The 18,716-nt window shown below is 35.7% G+C and overlaps 1 protein-coding gene across 1 annotated transcript in view; it reads left to right on the forward strand.

Annotated features, from left to right (window-relative positions):
- Nucleotides 1-18,716, forward strand: part of KCNH8 (potassium voltage-gated channel subfamily H member 8) — a 182,807-nt gene that overhangs the window by 130,054 nt on the left and 34,037 nt on the right. The window contains exons 8-11 of the mRNA XM_063154272.1: nt 6,729-6,926; nt 11,608-11,807; nt 13,557-13,806; nt 18,153-18,367. Of these exons, the coding sequence (XP_063010342.1) occupies nt 6,729-6,926; nt 11,608-11,807; nt 13,557-13,806; nt 18,153-18,367 (863 nt within the window). The remainder of the gene's footprint in view (nt 1-6,728; nt 6,927-11,607; nt 11,808-13,556; nt 13,807-18,152; nt 18,368-18,716) is intronic.

An 18,716-nucleotide genomic window follows, 5' to 3' on the forward strand; every position in this document is an offset into this window, starting at 1 on the left:
TGCTGAATAGAAAGAGGCATGGAGCACTTGATGCAAAAGGGATTATTTTTCTCCTCTTTGATTACATATTAAAGGAGGTTTTGAGGTGTTTGCTTTTCTCTTCTTATTGTTTGTGAAGTGCACATGCATCAAGTAAATGCATATAGACTTCCATATATGTCTGTGGAAAATCTTGTGTGGTTTCCATCAAAGTAATATCCACATGTCTCACATTCTGGCACTTAAAAATCTACTCAGCCAGAGGTTAGGTATAATCTGCTTGTACAAATTTAACATAGCCCTTCATTACCTGGGTTAGCTGATGCAACCAATGCACCAGAAATCTGCCAGGGATTATGACCTTAACATAGAAAAGTGGGGGAAAATACTAAAATAGACATAAACTAGATTTAGAAGTATACAGAAAATGGGTTTCAAAGGTAAGAGAAAGGCAATGCTATGATGTGTGGAGGGCAGACACCCCTGCCTTGCATTGATCCAAAGCACTAATCCCCATCCTTGCTGCACACATGGCAGCTCCAAGTCAGCACAGCTGGTGTCTGGGCTCTGCTCCCGGGGTCACACAGGGCAGCCTTGAGAGCACCTCTACCACAAGGACTTCATTCACAGGCAGCTGAGGTAAAATTATGTTTCATATAGGCCCAGTTAAACCTGTTTCTTTTTTATGCCATGGCAAAAATTTCCCTCCACAACATTTGAATGCTGCAGTAGGTGTTCCTTTACTTCTGTAACACTACCACTCTCATCCATAGCCATGTTATGTCTTTCTAGTTTAAGGAAAAAAATCATTAAATTCAACATAATAAAGACCACACTCTGATAAGAACCGTATTTTTCAAAGCTAAAATAAAAGGTATTTAGAATAAATTATTTTGAGACTTTAACATTTTTAAGCCATCTCGGTACTTGAGAAATATGTTATTGTCTTTATCATATTTGTTTTCTTTCTCATTTTAGGTGTCCACTCTTTGCAGGAAAGCGTGTTAGCAGAATAAAGATCAAGGGAACTAGATTAATGCCAATTGTTCCTGATTGTCCTGCAGCCATTATAATTGCGTCTGTTATATTAATATCAAAATCACTCTAGTTTAAATTTCATGCATTGCTAATTAACTTTTACTTATCTTGAATACCAGCTAATTTTCTTAAAATATAATCCTCTTGGCCAGAGCTGTTCCTTTGTACCCTGTACTTGTTGACATATCATATAGATGTACTTCTGATTTCCTCTTACACAGACAAGGCTTATTTATTGTCTTCATTTTGAAAAGAGCATAAATTCATGTCCTTTATTTTACTAGTGTGCAATTCTGCCCATTTAAGCACAGCTGGATCTGTGTTTTCACACTCTCAGAGCCTGTAACTATGTCACATTTTCAGGACTGTGTCTTGTTTGGTGGGGTTTTTTTGGGGGGGAGGAAAGGGGAAAGGTTTACGGGGGTGGTATGATATTTTTTCCCTAATTCATGTGAAAGAAAAGCCTGATTCCTGTTCTTCGTTCTTCTTATTGACCCAGTCCAGTAACATCTGGGACATTTCTGTCCATCCAGAAGCAGTGGTATGATGCTCTTGTCATCTCTGGTGTTCTTTAATCCTAAAACCATCTGCTCTGGTACCTGGGAGCCTCCCCTAACATGACAGGCAAAGCTCCACTATAAATCAAACCTGTAGCCAGATGATCAGGTTTTGCGACAATGAAAAAGTAACAGCAATATTCCACAGGGTGAAATAGTAGGAATGCTGTTGTTTGGTCCATTAACAGTCTGGGGAAAAACCACAAATGTTTTAGCAGGGAAAAACTGCACATGTCGGAAAAATTTTGCCTAGACAGAGATAAAAAACTTTGAAGCTCTTGTGAAGAATCTGAGTAATCGCCATGAGAACAGAGGCAATGATTATTCAATAATTTAGTCATACACACAAGAAGTAAAATGATTTCATCTTATACACCTTTAGATTCTGAATGTGTTATATCAGTCAGCAACATCTAGAGAGTAATTGTGCAAAATTCTTTGGAAGAAATCTTAAAATGAAGCTACTGTTTTAATGTCTAATAAATGATAATTAGGGTTTGATATGGTAAAATGTATTCATTATGCTGTTCTAAAAGATCTCATCTGAAATGCAATATTAGCTCTGGCCTCCCCTCTTCAAATGAACTTTAGCTATGATACATTCTGAAGAAACCATACAGACAGTTGAGGGAAGTGATTTGGACATCTAAAATCAAAGAAACTGTAATCCCATGTGCTTTTACCTAAAAGGAAGGAAATTCACCTACTTGGTCTCTCTTCATAACTGTTCTGCCTAAAGGTTTATTTTGTGGAGCTTAATACAAAGAAATATAGAGATGGATACAACCGGGAATCTTGGTTCATTGAGATCAACAGAAACTTGGACCATTTTTCCCCATTTAAAATGGAAATATGAGATGTTTATTTGCAGATCAGAGGGTGCTGCTAAGTGATGAAAGGGTGATGTACTTTGCTGTGCAAAACTACAGCTCTAGATCTGAAATTAGGAGCTATCAGCAGTGATCAGGGACAACTGCAGTAGGAACCAGCACATCTCTCAGGCTACACGGTGATTTTCATTTAAAAATGCATTCCAGTGATGAAGGATCTAATTTCTCTTGTACAGTTTTTATCTTCTCCTTAATGGCACTAAACTCTTCACTGCAACACACATTAGTAGTCATAGGATAGTGACTTCTGTATTAAAACTTAAAATCTTTTAATGTCAGAAGGCTGCATATGCTAGAGTTCAGGACATTTTTCTATTATTATTTCTTTTCAGTTGAGTCAGAAAAATAAAACAGCCTCAGACATACTCCTTAAATATAATCCCCACTAAATACAATACACAATGTCCTTCAGTTCATTCCAGCAATTCTCACTACCTTTTGTCTTTGTCTACTATTAGCTTAGTATTGCTTATTGTCTCTCCTTACTAACATGAAAGGGCCAGGTATTATATTGCCCTGAATGAGGTTGAAATACTGTTTAGAAATCAAAAAAAGTGGTTATGTAAGAGCAGACAGGCTTTTCTACCTTCATATTTCCCATAGGAGTACTTGAAATCCCTACATTTGATGTGGAATCACAGCTGAGAGAAGCTCAGCCTTTGTCTCATACTATTCTCTTTCAGCATCATCACTGCTATTGCTTTCAGACATTCAGGGATGCTTTCAGAGGCACTTCTTATCCACACCGTTTTACTCTTCTTTACACTGTAGTGCAGAATAAACCAGAGACCTGGGGCTTTTTTTAAACTGGAAAAGAAAATGTTGCTCTTGTTTTTAAAATAAGTACTATAGTTAATTAATGCATTAGAAAAAGGAACTAATTTCTAAGTTTTTTAAGTACCAGACAGTATTTTGGTATGTTAAGTGTCTGGCATAAAAGGAAAAATATAAGTAGTAGTATAGAATGAAGCTCCAAATTATAGGGAGTGTTGTACATACCCAAGGCAGAGAAAGCACCAAGCCAGAAGAAGGACTGATTTTCTGGATGTCTAGCAAATGAAATAATGTGATTTACATCCAGTTAAAAAGTATGTCATCTATGGAGGTTTAAAAGCTTTTTTTAGGCTTCTGCTGATACTTGAGCACTTCCCAGATATAAGTAAATGAAACTCAATACAGATTCTTACAGCAATTTTCAAAGTAGCCTAATGGAGCTAGATATCCAATTCCTATTGACTTTTCCAATGGGACTTGATTACTTAAGCGCTCTTTTTCTCTTTGAAAGGCCTTCCTCTTAATTATGTTAATTGGTGCTTTAAAATGTTTTCAAAGTCAGAGAGCTGTGCCTAGACAATGCTAATTCTGAACCAGACACGATTCATAATGCTAAATTCTAGGAAGCTCCCTCTGACTACAAGGTATATTTATTTTTCTCTTCTTCCCTGAGGGCAGAAATTAATTACTCAAGCTTGCCAGAGAATCTGCTGAGAGCTGTTACCTACAGGAACTGAAGAGGAAAATGCATTAGTCAGTGATGCTACCTCATGACTATTTCCATTGGCTGATGAAAGTATTTACACCCAACTGTATCTTGCCTCTACCCTGAAACTGAAAAAAATATAAAATGCAGTGCTATCAACAAATATGAGAAATACAGTTGATCTGGAAGGTATTGCAGCATTTTATATGCTCTGGCTGGAACACCACTTTATACAATTTTTTCAGAAGTTCCTGATTAGGATAATCTCTTCCAGCCAAAAGAGAAATGAGAAGCTGTAAACATGGTCTTATCTACAAGTCAGAGAAATGTATTTTTGCGGTTTTCCCTTTCAGAAACACATTTTCTATTCCAAGTCTAAATCTCTAAATACATTTACTTCATAGCTTTTCTTTACATTGTGGGCATGATTTTAGCAATCATTAAGAAATGCTAATCATTGCTAACTACTGCTGGTTTAGCTCAGTGATAGCCATATAGCCTACTAAGGGGGTGATTTGTCTGACCTTCAGTTATACCACAGAAGTAGACACTGGATACTAAGCTCATCCCAAATACTGGTATCTTGGCCAGAAGTGTTTGCTAGAAATCCTAATATTATTATATTGGTACTTTAGTATGAAATTTTTGTAGAAATATTATAGAGACTTCTACTGACTGACACAATATAGACACATATCTTTGTACCTCACTTTTATTAGTAGCATGAATCCTTTAGGAGCAGTAATGTTTCACTAGGCTTGGATGAAAACCTTGAAAATGAAGTGAGTTGTAGAGAAACCAATTCACATATATCTCTCAGTTAAAAAATGCAGTCATCCACCTTTCCTGGATAGCACTGGAAATGCATAAAAAGTGAGAAAAATGGAAATACACAGGCTGAGAATCAGTGGGTTTTAGAACACTCTGAGTCAGGAGATTTTCTCCTGAAAGGCATATCAGTTACAGTTCTTTAAAATAACTTATATGTTTCAGTTTTGCAGCTGAAACAATCTTGAGCTGATCTTGGACTTTATGATTGTATTACGTTACGTTAGGCTTAGATAGACTTTTTTAACTTTGTCCTCTCTCTGCTAGAGATTTTCTTAGGTTTTTATTCTATGCTCTTTAATGCTTGTGGTTACATTCCCTACTATAGAAATATAGGAGTTCAATCTGCCATACAAAGGACCATGCTACCGTTGGGGAGATGTAGTGTAATCTCAGAAAAACAGTAGTGCACAGAGTACAGGTATTGACTCATCTAGGCTTCTTTTCTTCTTTTTCCCATTTTGCTCTACTTTCATTTTAAATAATTGGGAGCCACAAATATAAAATAGCCCCACTTGATCAATACTATCTATCCAGGCAAAATCAAGGAGATTTTCACATGCTTTCCTATCTGTTGGCAAGGTAAAACATCCTACTCAGTACTGCCATTGTATGACAATGCCAATTGCTTTCATTTATGGTTTTGATCAAATTCCCTGTCCTGCACAGACTGGATCAGCAGGGCCATGGCCAGACCTTGCTGTGCCAACCCAGCCCTTCTGGCTGAGCTTTCTCTGGAGAACAGCATGCCAGGCAGCATGGAGATGAGCATGGGAGCAACCATGGTTCAGCAGGTCTTCTCTAGGTGCTAAATTCCTACAGATACTCTTCCCAACTTAATTGGAAGAGCTGGGACAGATACTCTAAATGTACCCCCTGCTTTTGCAGACGTTCTGTGCAAAGAGATTTCCCCCAGTTCATATTTGGATTCATCGAATGGATTAATCCATGGATTCTGGGTGAATTCATGGATGCTGACTGAAGTGGAGAGAGAATAATCTTTAGGAGGTGATTCAGTCTGTCAGGTCCCATCTAACAAAGGGGGATCCCTAAAGAACTTTTCTTAAAATAAAACTGTCTGTCAGGACTATTTTCTTCTGGCAGTTCTTCCTGTATACCCAAGGAAGATTCCCAATCTCCCAGGCAAGCTGTTTAATAGGCAAAACTGGGCACACAAATAGATTTTTGTCCTACTTTTTTCCCAGTCTTGATCTTTGCAAAGAATTGTGTTTATGCAATTCATTCAGGTTGTGTTTTCCAGCTGTATATTTTTTCCTGCATTGTTGCTTTGGAGTTGTTTTGTTGTTTTTTTTCAAATATCAGAGGCAGTAGCTAATTCTGCTTTCTCTGGTGCACATAGATGCATTTATCAAAATGAAAGGAAAGATTTAATGAACAATTTAGAAAATACTTACTGAAGCATGTTTTGAAAATTAATTCTGGTTTGTAAGTTATGTTTAGTTCTTTGAATCTTTTCTACTGTAAAAAGAAACATGTGAAAAGCTCTGAATATGTAATTACTATTATAATGATTTAGTCTTAGAATGTCAAAAAGCTTTCCAAGCATTAATTAATCGAAAGAATCAAATGATGATGCATTGTTGCTGCAGTGCTATTAGGTGAAGATGTTTTTTTAGTGACTTAATGGATTTTATAAATCATATAATTAGACCTGTAATATGCAATTCAAAACTACTTGATTTCAATGCAGAAATACAATTCTTATCATAAAAAATTGCACATAAAAATAAATATCCCAGAGACACAATACTTAAAGTGCTGCATAAATTCCCAACATTTAATGGTCTTTTTATTCTTGGAGTTATGTGAAGAATATAATGTTTTTTTAAGTAGATTTGTGGGGGTTTCTAGAACTGTTTTATTAATATAATGTAAAGTTTTCATGGTGGTGTCAGTATTATAAAAAAGTAACTCTTTTTATGCTTTGTTTTGCAGGTTGGCTTCATGAGCTAGGAAAACGAATTGAATCTCCTTATTATGAGAATAATACACTTGGAGGCCCATCAATCAGAAGTGCCTATATAGCTGCCCTGTATTTCACTCTCAGCAGCCTCACCAGTGTTGGCTTCGGAAATGTTTCAGCCAATACTGATGCTGAAAAGATCTTCTCCATTTGCACAATGCTGATTGGGGGTAGGTACAATTAAGCATCATTTAAAACCTTTCCAAGGAGTAGGAAAAAGTCAAATAAAAGCTGAAATTTTGCTAAGTTCCTTAAAAGAAATTACAAACACAGAGGAAAGTTTAATAAATTTAATTTAAAATGGCAAAAGAAGGAAATAACTTTGTTTGGTTTACACTAGATAGACTCTCTCAGGCAGATATATTTCTAAACTTTTGTTCACTTATGGTGAAGAAAGATGGTGTTGCCCACTGAAATGCAAGTTCACATTACTAACAGAGGAAGTGGCCCAGCCATGTGTTGGGGATTTCAGTCACTTGTGGCAGGCACTTTTCCAGAGAGCCAGGTATGATGTGCCCACCAGCTGCAGCTCCATCCCCACAGCAGCCCTGGGAATGGTGATGAGGGGAGGTGTGCAGCCCACAGCACAAAGTGTCTGTGAGCTGGTGTGTATCCTCATCTGAAGGACCAGACCAAAAGGAGAGGCAGGACAGAGCCAGGTGAGCCTTAGCATAAAAAAAAATTAAAGCTACTGTTCAATTATCATTGATAAACATTTGATTCAGAATTGAATCAGAATGCAATTTTTTTTGTCATATTTGGAGCTCTTTCTAACATTTTTATTTATGCTGATTACCTGGTTGTACTGTTGGAGTAAGCCACGTGCTCATTCATGTCCCCTTCCTTCTGCTGAGGCACCTGGGGGCAACAAGCAGAGATCTGCAAGCCAAATCCTTTAGAGAAAGTACCAGAGGCTCAGTCTATACATTCATCATCCTCCCACAAAAAATCTGATGTGCTGATGAAATACATGATGTGTACATTATACAACTCAAAGGTGTCACACTGGCCATGAAGGGTAAAAGCAAGTCACTGCTAGAGTACTCTGTCCTCCCTTTCTATTTCTGCTGGCTTAGCTGTTCTGGAAAGACTAGTAGGTGTTTCTCCAGGGCTGGTCAGTAAAGCCCTGGGTGTTAGCTTTGCACTATAAATTCTCCTGGCAATAAGAAACTGGAAATTTGACACTTGAAAGTCAGAGAACACGATGAATTACCTGTAACCTATATATTTGCAGCCTTAAGTGGTAAAATAATTTTTCAATGAATTATTTTCCTTTTGCTCAGTCCTGAAAATGAGAGGCAATAATATAATGAATCATCCAAGAATGAAATAATTTTGGTTTTCACAATGTCACAAAACCATGAGCAGCTTATGAATTTCTTTTGGTGGTTGCATAAAATTATAGTTTTAAAATACACTGTGGTCTCTGTTCTTTGGGACTTTCACTACATAAAATGTGTTGTAATGAAGGAAGGAGTTTCCATTTCTATCAAGAAATCAAAAGATCTGTATAAGGCAGAGATGAATATTTAATTCACTTTAATATGGCAGAGCTTTCCTGAATATAATAGAGTAGAATATAAAAGTATCCTATACATTTATTTAACCCAGTTATAACAAAATTTCACATTTATTTCTTGTAATATGCTTGTATATTTAATAAATTGGGAAGAACTAGTTAGGTGAGTGGAGTAAGAGGGAACTGATGACTGAAAGGTGAAGTTGCTTAAAGACAAGTAAGTAGGAGACTGAATTTATATCTGCAATGGTCCAGTGAACAAGATATGTCCAGGTAAAAAAGCAGAGCAGGCCAACCTGTAGTTGTTTTCTTGAGGAATCATACTTTAGATACTTTTGAGGAAACTCAAGGAAACACAAAAGAGGTGGAATGACACCGTGAAGATTGGTGAGCATGGTTTAGAAAACTTTGTTAGGAATAAAGTGCTAATCTGTATGCTTAAGGACATTATGTCTTATCATTTCTTAAAACCTATTTTAGTGTATTTTCTTGGCTGATATTTAATTTTAAAATTCCCTAATGGAAAGTGATGTTCTAAGAAAAATTGGTGTCAATTTTCAGACTTTTTGACCAAGCCATTAGTTAATGAAATTTCAGGTGTAATGGATAAGGTGAGTTAGTTTATCAGTACATTTTGCTGTATCTCTTTAATGTATGGCACTAAAACTGAAAAAAAAAAAAAGAAGTAAATTTAATTAAACCTTGAAAAAGTTGAAGACAGAAAAAAATGTAAACTTAACAAATAAATTGCATATAGAATACCTTTTTCATATTTACTGGCCTCTTCACATACATTTTTATTTTGAAATTTATAAAATTGAAATTTATAAATTTGAAATTTAAATTTTTAACAAGTCATATTCTGAAGATGAAAGATCTTGTTCAATACAGTAAGTCTTCTTAAAGTTGGAAAGAAAATTTACTTATTAAAATGTAACCAGAATTCCTGGGACACCCAGCATCTAAAATATCGATCAGATCTGCCCTCCAACAGGTGATCATACCATATTCTGTCTTATACTCTTCTTTCTTATACTCTCATGTTCTTTCAGCAAATAATGTGTATTTTTGCATTTAAGAGATTGGAGGCCCACTCTAGTAGCTCCAGTCCTATATGGGATCAGAGGTGTTCCTCTGTTCCCTAAGCAAAATGTGATTTAAATTACCTATTAAAATAAAGGCCACTGCTTGAAATATAGTTCCTAGAAGTTTTGAACTTGTCCTACTTGAGTTTAGAGAGAGGTGTAATAGGTTTTGTTACAGAAAGTAGGGTAAGTGTATGATTATTTGATAAAGAATTCTAATGCCTGTCACAGCCAAAAATAGCTTGTCATTATAAGAAGCAGTTGCCTTCCAATGTATATAGGCAAGGACAGATTCTACCACAATAATAAAATTCTAGGTGATATTTGTGCCTATAATAACATCACTGAGATCTCTCCACTGTCAGCTCCTAACCTTGGAGGCTGATGAGGGACTTATATCACATGTGAATTTTATATTTGCATTCATACAGCACCTAAGACTTTATCCCACCCCCTTTTTAAATTGATTACTGCATCCTTAAAGAGGTTACACTATTTCTTTAACCTATTTATCTGTGTCTGGCTGAATTGTTTCAGACCTAGCTGTCATATTTCTAATACAATATTCTGTATCTAAAATTATACCAGTCCCTCACATTCTGTTGCTCCAGTTTCTGACATTAATGACTTAGCAATTCACTGCACCATCATGAGCAACCCCTAGTTGAAATAGCTAACTATTTTTAGAAATAAATTTCCAGTTAGGCTTACTATTCTTACTACATCCATAATCCTTTTCTTTTTCTGCTATTTCTACACTGCAGTTCTTCAGCTACTTTTCTGCACTCCTTCACAATAAGGACATAGATATTGTTACCAACTCCTTTGCATTTTTCTCAGCCTGTAAAAGTTTTCTAACACTCCAAACTACAGAATTTCTATTATTTCTACCATTTAAAAGTGCATCCTTTCCTCCTCCTATTTTCCCTTGTCTCTTCTCACTTACACTGGACTTCTGTAAAGTGACATACAAGGTCAACAACTTGTTTGTCTCATTTATAAACCAATTCCTTTGTCACTCTGAGAAGTCAGTCTGCTTTCTTTAAAGCACCATAAAGACAGAGGTCTCTTTAGAGAAATAATCAAGTTTTTTAGTATTTTTTTTAAATCAGCAGTTTGTAGATGTGTATGTTCTATACATCAGATCAATATCACGACAGACAATTTCTGCAGTGATATTTCCAACTCAAATAAGCAAACATATTTCTGCACAGACAAACCCAGATGACCTATATTTGTAAATATTTCTTCAATTTTGCTTCTGGGCTTTTTATTCCCAAGACAATCACTAATTGCAGACAAACTCCAGGATGTTAGAGCAATTTTAACCATATTTGACCCTGTCCAGCAACATAAGAAATCAGGTTGTCTCCTCAAATGATTCTTTTAGCCTGAATTTCTGCTTTACAATGGGGTTGTTTTCTGACTTTTTTAAATATCGCACTCAGAATATGATACATTTTAAAATGTTATTTACAACCTCCTTCCTCTACATTGGTAATTGTTTTTATTTACATGAGTTCTCTGAAATCTATTACATTCTGTGTAGTTTCCAGTTGACCATTTGAGTCTAGTTTCCATACTGAGTATCTCATTATTTTCTGAGCATACCTGCCTACTTGTGTTCCTTCCTGTGCTTTTTGCAAAGGCCTGCAGTGACAGCACAAGTGGGAATGGTTCAAACTGAGAGTAGGCTTAGATTAGATATTGGGAGAAATTCTTTACTATGAGGGTGGAGAGGCTCAGGAAGATGCTGCTGAGGGAAGTTGTGGATGCCCCATCCCTGGCTGTGTCTAAGGCCGGGTTGGATGACGCTTTGAGCAACTTGGTCTAGTGAAAGGCATCCTTGCCCATGGCAGGGTGATTGGAACTTGATGATCTTTAAAGTTCTTTCCAACCTAAGCCATTTTATGATTCTATGATTCTGTGCTCTGTTTTCCTTTTCTCTTAGACTATGAACTTAATTTGACTTAATTATTTTGTTAGGTACCCTGACTAGATAGAATAAGTTGTTGTTCTACCCTGTCCTATGATAGTGACTTGTAGCGTCTCAAATATGAGGAATGAATAATCATATTAATACTACAGTATTAATATACCATTACTCAAGGAGTTTTATATTCAAAAGCTTTCTTATATCTCTTAATCAGGAAATTTTCGCTCTGTGAAGATGCTGTTTATGTTCTGTGTTAAGTTTTATTGATCAACAAATCACTCCACACTGCATGTAATTTCTATGCTTCCTAGCTCTGATGCATGCCTTGGTGTTTGGCAATGTGACTGCCATAATTCAGAGGATGTACTCCAGGTGGTCCCTTTATCACACAAGAACCAAGGATTTGAAGGACTTTATACGGGTCCATCACCTGCCACAGCAGCTAAAGCAAAGGATGCTTGAATATTTCCAAACCACGTGGTCTGTCAATAATGGAATTGATTCCAACGAGGTAACCAAATGAGGGGGGATTTGTGTTTGATTGTTTTGACTATGAACTATGACTATGAGGCAAAGAGGGGGGTAATTTTTCTTTTGTAATGCTGTGTCTTATGTGAAGTTACATAGCAAAGAAAACCATGCCTAAAAATGAACCTGGATTATCCCAGGAAGAGGGTACAAAATTGAAAAAGCAGGTTTAAAACACCAAATAATGTAGAAAAATTCAGTCTCTCTGTGATTCTCAAATGCTGAAGAGGCATTCATCAGAAACCTTTTAGATGAGGCCAGGAGAAATGCTATAATGGGCGTTTCTATCTTTCAGTAAACAAAACATCTACATGGGAATTTTAGGTCATTTGTAAAAGAGGGACTTTGATACCCTTTCCTTCTTCCTTCATCTTACTTATTCCAATTCTGTAAACAAATTATTTAGGCTGAATTTTTATATTATTTATATCACTACCTTTTTAAATATTGCGCAGTGTAACTTGAGAGTGAAATCAAAAGACCTATTTCTGGTGGTGTCTGTGCTTGCTTGTTTTAAATTACTTATCCAGGTTATGTGTTACTGTACTGCAGGAGAAATAATGGCTTCTCTCTGCTGGAGTGTTATTTGAATGGAGAAACTCCCTTTAGGCTTCTTGTTATCTGTGTTATAAAACTCAGTGGTCTCTAAAGATAATGTGGAAATAAGCAGAAAATTTGGGGTTAGGAACATTCTTTTCCTGATAAAATCTTTTTGTGTTGTGCACAGCACAAAGAACGTGATTTTCAACAGCATCTTAGCAACAGAAGGATCTTAGTAAGATTTACAAAGGTACAAAAATGACTTAGATGTCAAAGCTTTCCTAGATGTGGTTAATGATCTCCTTCAGCTTTTGTACTTTCTGTACCTTTAGTCACACTGAAAGTGAGTGACTGCTGTACTACAACCACAGCTCCTGGAGAGACCATCAGTCTTTCATTATTTCCCTTCTATGGATAAAGCACCTTGTCTGAGCCCACCTGGTCAAGCATTGGCTGATTGCACTGTTCAGATGCCACATCCCCTCAAACTACAAAAAAACCCTGTATTTCGTGGACTTGCAGCTTGGAAGGAAAAATGAGACCTCATGGTCTTTTAGTTTCCATATGTTCTTCCATTGAACGTGCAATTTGTGTCCATTCCTTTCCCACCCCTCCTTCAGTGTCCAGTTACATTATTAAAAAAATAAAAATAACAACAAGAAAAAAAAACACATTTAAGGCTGGGGTTTTTTTAGTTATTCCTGTTGCAGTGGTTTCACTATAGAAGAGGTAATGTTGCATATTGATGAATTTTATAAAATTCTCTGTTTTCATTGCATATGTCACTGTGTACAATGGTGTACCTGAGCAGCCTACTGTGTTCTATCACAGAGAAGAACTTCGACGAACTTAAATTGTGCATTAGAGGGGATTCATACAAACAATATTGTTGACCTTTTTTCCTGAGGTTTTGTTTTGTTTTGTTTTTTTTGTTTTTGTTTTGTTTTTTGTGAGGCTTTTGGGGATTTTTTTTTAATAGTAAAAAGACATTTATTTATTCATGTTTTTCAGGAATTTATTGTTAAAATTTCTTAAAATAGCACATCTCATCAAGGGGATAAGAAAAATCAGAGGGAAGTATTTGCGACAGTATGACGTGCCCCACCACTAAATCAGTCCACTTCTGCAAAGGTGGAAATAAATAATTTTACAAATTTTCTCTTTTTCATCATTTTTTTCCTCTTTTGGACAGCTTTTAAAAGACTTCCCAGACGAGCTGCGTTCAGACATCACCATGCACTTGAACAAGGAGATTTTGCAGCTTTCCCTTTTCGAGTGTGCCAGTCGTGGTTGCCTCAGGTCTCTGTCTCTGCACATCAAAACCTCCTTCTGTGCTCCTGGGGAATACCTCCTGCGGCAGGGAGATGCCCTGCAAGCGATCTACTTTGTGTGCTCAGGTTCCATGGAAGTCCTGAAGGACAGCACTGTGCTGGCAATCCTTGGTATGTTCGCAGTCATGGACTCTAAGAGGAAGAACTGTCCCCCAGCGCAGGAGAACCTTCACTACTGACTGGTGGCTTAGTGTGTCCTAATTGTCTGATGAGAAATACTTTTTTTTGTTTTAATCTGCAATATCTATTCTATGTAAACTCCTATTTTTATTTGTTTTTTTTTTTTTAGTTTGAATTTCCTTCTATTTTGACCTAAAGAGCTTTCCATTGCCAGATTGTTAGCTGTGCAATATTTCACTTCTGGTTTCCTTATACTTATTCTCTCTTATTTTCGTGTAAACACGTACTTGCAAGCTATTGACACAGCTTGCTGCTTTCTGCTATATTTGGTGGTAGTATTGATAGCTCAAAGAACATTGATCGTCAGTGCCTAAATCTTTCATGAAAATTAGTGCCTAGGCAATGCTCCCACTAATAAATATTGGCAAAATAAAGTATAAAATTTTACTCTAAAGGAATAGAATTATTTTATTATTATTTTAATATCTGTTTAATATCTGTTTCTAATAACTTTTAATATTCTTATAAAAGAGAGTTAAATAGAACATTTCCTTTTTTGCTTTTCTTCCTGTTTTGTGGGATTACACTAGACCATTGATAATGGAAGCTTCTGGTCTTCTGTAAATGAATTTCCTTTATTTTACTAAAATGCATTTCATTGGTCTTTTTTAGAATATATAAATGTGATTTAGGTCTTATTTGTTTCAGAACTCTTTAATTCTGTTAGATTGACAGACCACATCACTCCATCTCTTGTTTGTTTTTGGAAGTTTAAGAATCTCTTGATTTCATTGGATCACATAGATCAGAAGTATAAAATATGAATTAAAATAAGACATAGGCTAAAAGCCAGCAAGAGTTCTGGAGGTAGTTTAATTGGAAATATGATTTTTCATTAATGACTCTATCTTCAGGCACTTCTGAAAGTGTTAATTAAAGCATCATTGTGTAATGGTGACAATCAAAACAACAAGAAAGTGATTAGAGGATTTCTGAGAGAAGTTAATGAAATCATAATGCAAAAAACATAAACATAACAGAAAATGATGTTTTGTTACAGTGAATGGGAGCTTCATAATTTAAACCTAATTAACACCAGCAGAAGGTGAATGCGTCAAACACATAGGTCCCTATGGGAAATTGTGTTACTGATGTCATGTAAATTCAAGACAGCAGTTTTTCTCCCTGACAATGCTGAGTTACTTGCAGTTCCCAGAATATTTTAGAATTCTGTCCTGATTCTAATTCTAGTGGATTAGTTTTTGTTTACTGAACCATTCTCACTAACAAGCAGTGCAGCAACAACTCAGTGAAATGCTCTCATTAAATACATCTTTGCTTCCTCTAGAGACTATTACTTTATCTCTAATAATGATGGATAGTTTCTATTTTATGGTAAAATATGTTTTAATATGAGTTATGTACTGTTTGAGCATATGTCATTGATTTCTTAAAAATATTAGCCATAAGTTATTTGAAAAATATCCATAATGAGAACATTTATAACTTTGACTACATGTCCCTGATTTATTGAAAAACAGATGTGTCTGTGAGAAACATGTATATATAAGCTTGTTATCCAATTAAAGAAAAAAGAAAAGAGCTACTAAGAATAGCTGAAATTATTCTGTTATATAACAAATTTTGTCGTTCAAGGTAGAATCAGTTAATCACTTCATTAATTCTACATGAAACTTCAGGTTATTACCTACAGCCTTTGCTACATGATTTTCATTTGAAAAATAAACATATATGAGGACTAATAGACCAATTTTAGTAACTTTAATCCTGAAATTACTCTAAAATTTTAACTACAATCCAATAAAAATCTAACATTTTTTCAAAATGTTTATGAAGTATGGATACTAATACAGTTCATATATCTAAAAAGTTTCTAATTAAGATGTTTGAGGATCAGTTTTGGTATATTTGAAAAATTCTTTCCCTTGTCCAGCAATACAAAATGTCCAAACAAAAAGCAATAAATTAACACTGACAGTCCTGAGACTTAAAAGTCTCAGTTAGTATAAATGAGAACTAGAATGAGATTGGGTCAGTCTGGGAAAGAGAAATTTGTTCGGTACTGATAGCATCTGTCTTTGCTCAACACAACATGTATTGCTACATAATAAAATACAGCAGCAAGCAAAGCAGTTATACACTTTTACATTTTACTGTAAATATCTACAATTCCTTAGATTTCTTCCATTCTATTAGAATAGAATGGAAGAATTGAATAGATATTCTATACAGAATTCTAGATAGAATAGAATATTCTATTCTAATTCTGTTAGAATAGAATTAGAATAGAATAGAATATAATTTAAGGAATTGTTGATATTTACAGTAAAATGTAAAAGTGTATAACTGCTTTGCTTGCTGCTGTATTTTATTATGTAGCAATACATGTTGTGTTGAGCAAAGACAGATGCTATCAGTACCTAACAAATTTCTCTTTCCCAGACTGACCCAATCTCATTCTAGTTCTCATTTATACTAACTGAGACTTTTAAGAGACACCAAAGTACATTAATATATGTATATTCCTAGCATAAGAGAAAATCCATCAAGGTAGGGACCTTGAGTTTATGACATGTACTGTTGAGAAAGTTGTTCAAGCTCCACATGAATAAGAAAAAAAATATTTTAAGGCACTAAAAATTATACATTACAGTGTGAAACTATCCTATTTAAGAAAGTTCAGGGATGGTTGACTGATTAGTTTAACTTACTCTGTAAGCTGCCCATTTCCTGTGTAATACACAGTTGGAATCACATGCTGGGTGGATTTTCCGATGTGACAGTCTTGACTTATTATTTATTCATCACAGAATAATGTAAGATTGAAGGGATCTTCAGACTTTCAGAAGCTACCCAACTTAAACCTGCTTAAAGCAGGGCAAATTTATGTCAGTCGTATTGACTATGTCCAGGCAAGTTTTGAACATCTCCAAGGATGCTCACAATTCCACAGCCTCTTTAGGCTGGCTGTTCCATCATTTCTTGACTTTCACTTCCTGATTTGGAGTGAGAATTTAATTATTGCACCCTGTGCCCAGTACATCTTGCTGCCCGTGCACTCTGAAGAGAAGTTTAACTCTGTTTTCTCCACAATTTTCTGCTGGGCTGTTGAAGACAGCAATAATATCCCTCGTTTGCCTTTTCTTTGTAAGATGGAGCAATAGCCCATTTTTTCAGCCTTTTCTCATAAATTATATTCTTTAGTCCCTTATTCCTGGTAGTCTCTTTTGGACTCACTCTGTCAATATTATGTCTTCTATTGGGAAGCCTAAAAGGGGACACAGTGCTGCAGGTGAGACATGACAAATATAGAGGGAAAGAGTCGTTTCCTGGGACTTGCTGGCTCCACTCTTGCTAATGCTGCGCAGGAGGTCCTTGAACTCCTTTGCTGCAAGGACACATGGTTGGCTCATGTTCAGCTTGTCCAAAAGGACCCCCAGGGCCTTTCCTGCAGAGCTGCTGCCCAGCTGGTCAGTTCCCAGCCCATACTGCTCTAGGGAGGGTTTTCATCCCAGATACGGGACTTGGCATTTGGATTTGTTGGACTTCATGATATTCCTAGCAGCCATTTTATCTTTCATTGAGGTCCCCCTAAGTGCAACTTTGTCCATCAGTATCATCAACCAATTCCCCCAGCCTGGTATCACCCATGACTTGCTGAGAATGCATTCCATCACACTGTCCCGGTCTTTAACGAAGACCATCTGCTTTAACTTTTGAGGAAAACCTCTGGTTCAATGACTACACTTTGGAATTTATACCTCAGAGCAGATGTTTATGGAAACTTCTAATTGTAAAATTTTGTGCTCCTCAATAGATGGTCTGTTGAGGTTTCTAATAGAGTCACAGTGCTCTAAGGCAGTCTTGCCCATAAATGAAAACAAAACCAGCACAAGAATTCTTTCTTAAGCATTTTTTTCTTTTGACAGAAATGTTAAAATGCTACCTTAACACCTGCATGTTTTAAGACACCACAAAAACACCTGACAACATCTTTTTTGAAAAATAATTGCACCTGTTATTAGTTACTGGTGTAAATCTTCATTTTATACACATTTAATTTATTGCTCCCTTAAATCAGCCAGTTACCTGTCTGGAAATTAGTTTTTGTACCTCCAATTAATTGTGTATAAGTTTGCACCTGCAAAAAGAGGAAAAAAATTAGTCTATGATCTTTTAACATAATATTAATTAAAAAAGGTGTTAATAACAATGGGATTTCAGGTTCAGGTATACCACTATATCAAACAACTTTATGATTCAAAAAAGTAAAGAATTTAAGCTTTGAAGATAATTATTTTTGTATTCTCTTTCAGGCAAAGGAGATTTAATTGGAGCAAACCTATCCATTAGGGATCAAGTGATTAAAACAAACGCAGATGTTAAAGCTCTAACATATTGTGACCTCCAATGTATTATACTCAAAGGTCTCTTTGAAGTGCTCGACCTGTACCCAGAGTATGCTCACAAGTTTGTTGAAGACATCCAGCATGATCTCACTTACAATCTAAGAGAAGGCCATGAAAGTGATGTAAGTATCTTTAAAGGTCTCTGCAGTTATTCTAATCTTTCAGGTGTTTCACATACCTCAGTAATTTCTTATAATTTTGCCACAGTAAAGACATAATATGTAAATTGTGTTGAAGGAACCGCTGATTCCATTTGTTTGATAATTCAGATATTACCTATTTTAATTTTTTATCAGTTGGTCAGATCATAAATATCCAAAGACCTCTCTGCTTCTCATTTTCCATAACATCATCCATGAAACAAAATTCTTTGGTTTTTTAATATTTTTTGTTTATGTCTAAATATAAGTCATAGTTATGTAAGCTATGTGTCCAAATAAAGGGTTTTAGCCATACCTTTTGTAGAAGCTC

This window comes from Melospiza melodia, chromosome 1 (assembly GCF_035770615.1).
Source record: "Melospiza melodia melodia isolate bMelMel2 chromosome 1, bMelMel2.pri, whole genome shotgun sequence".
NCBI lineage: Eukaryota > Metazoa > Chordata > Aves > Passeriformes > Passerellidae > Melospiza > Melospiza melodia.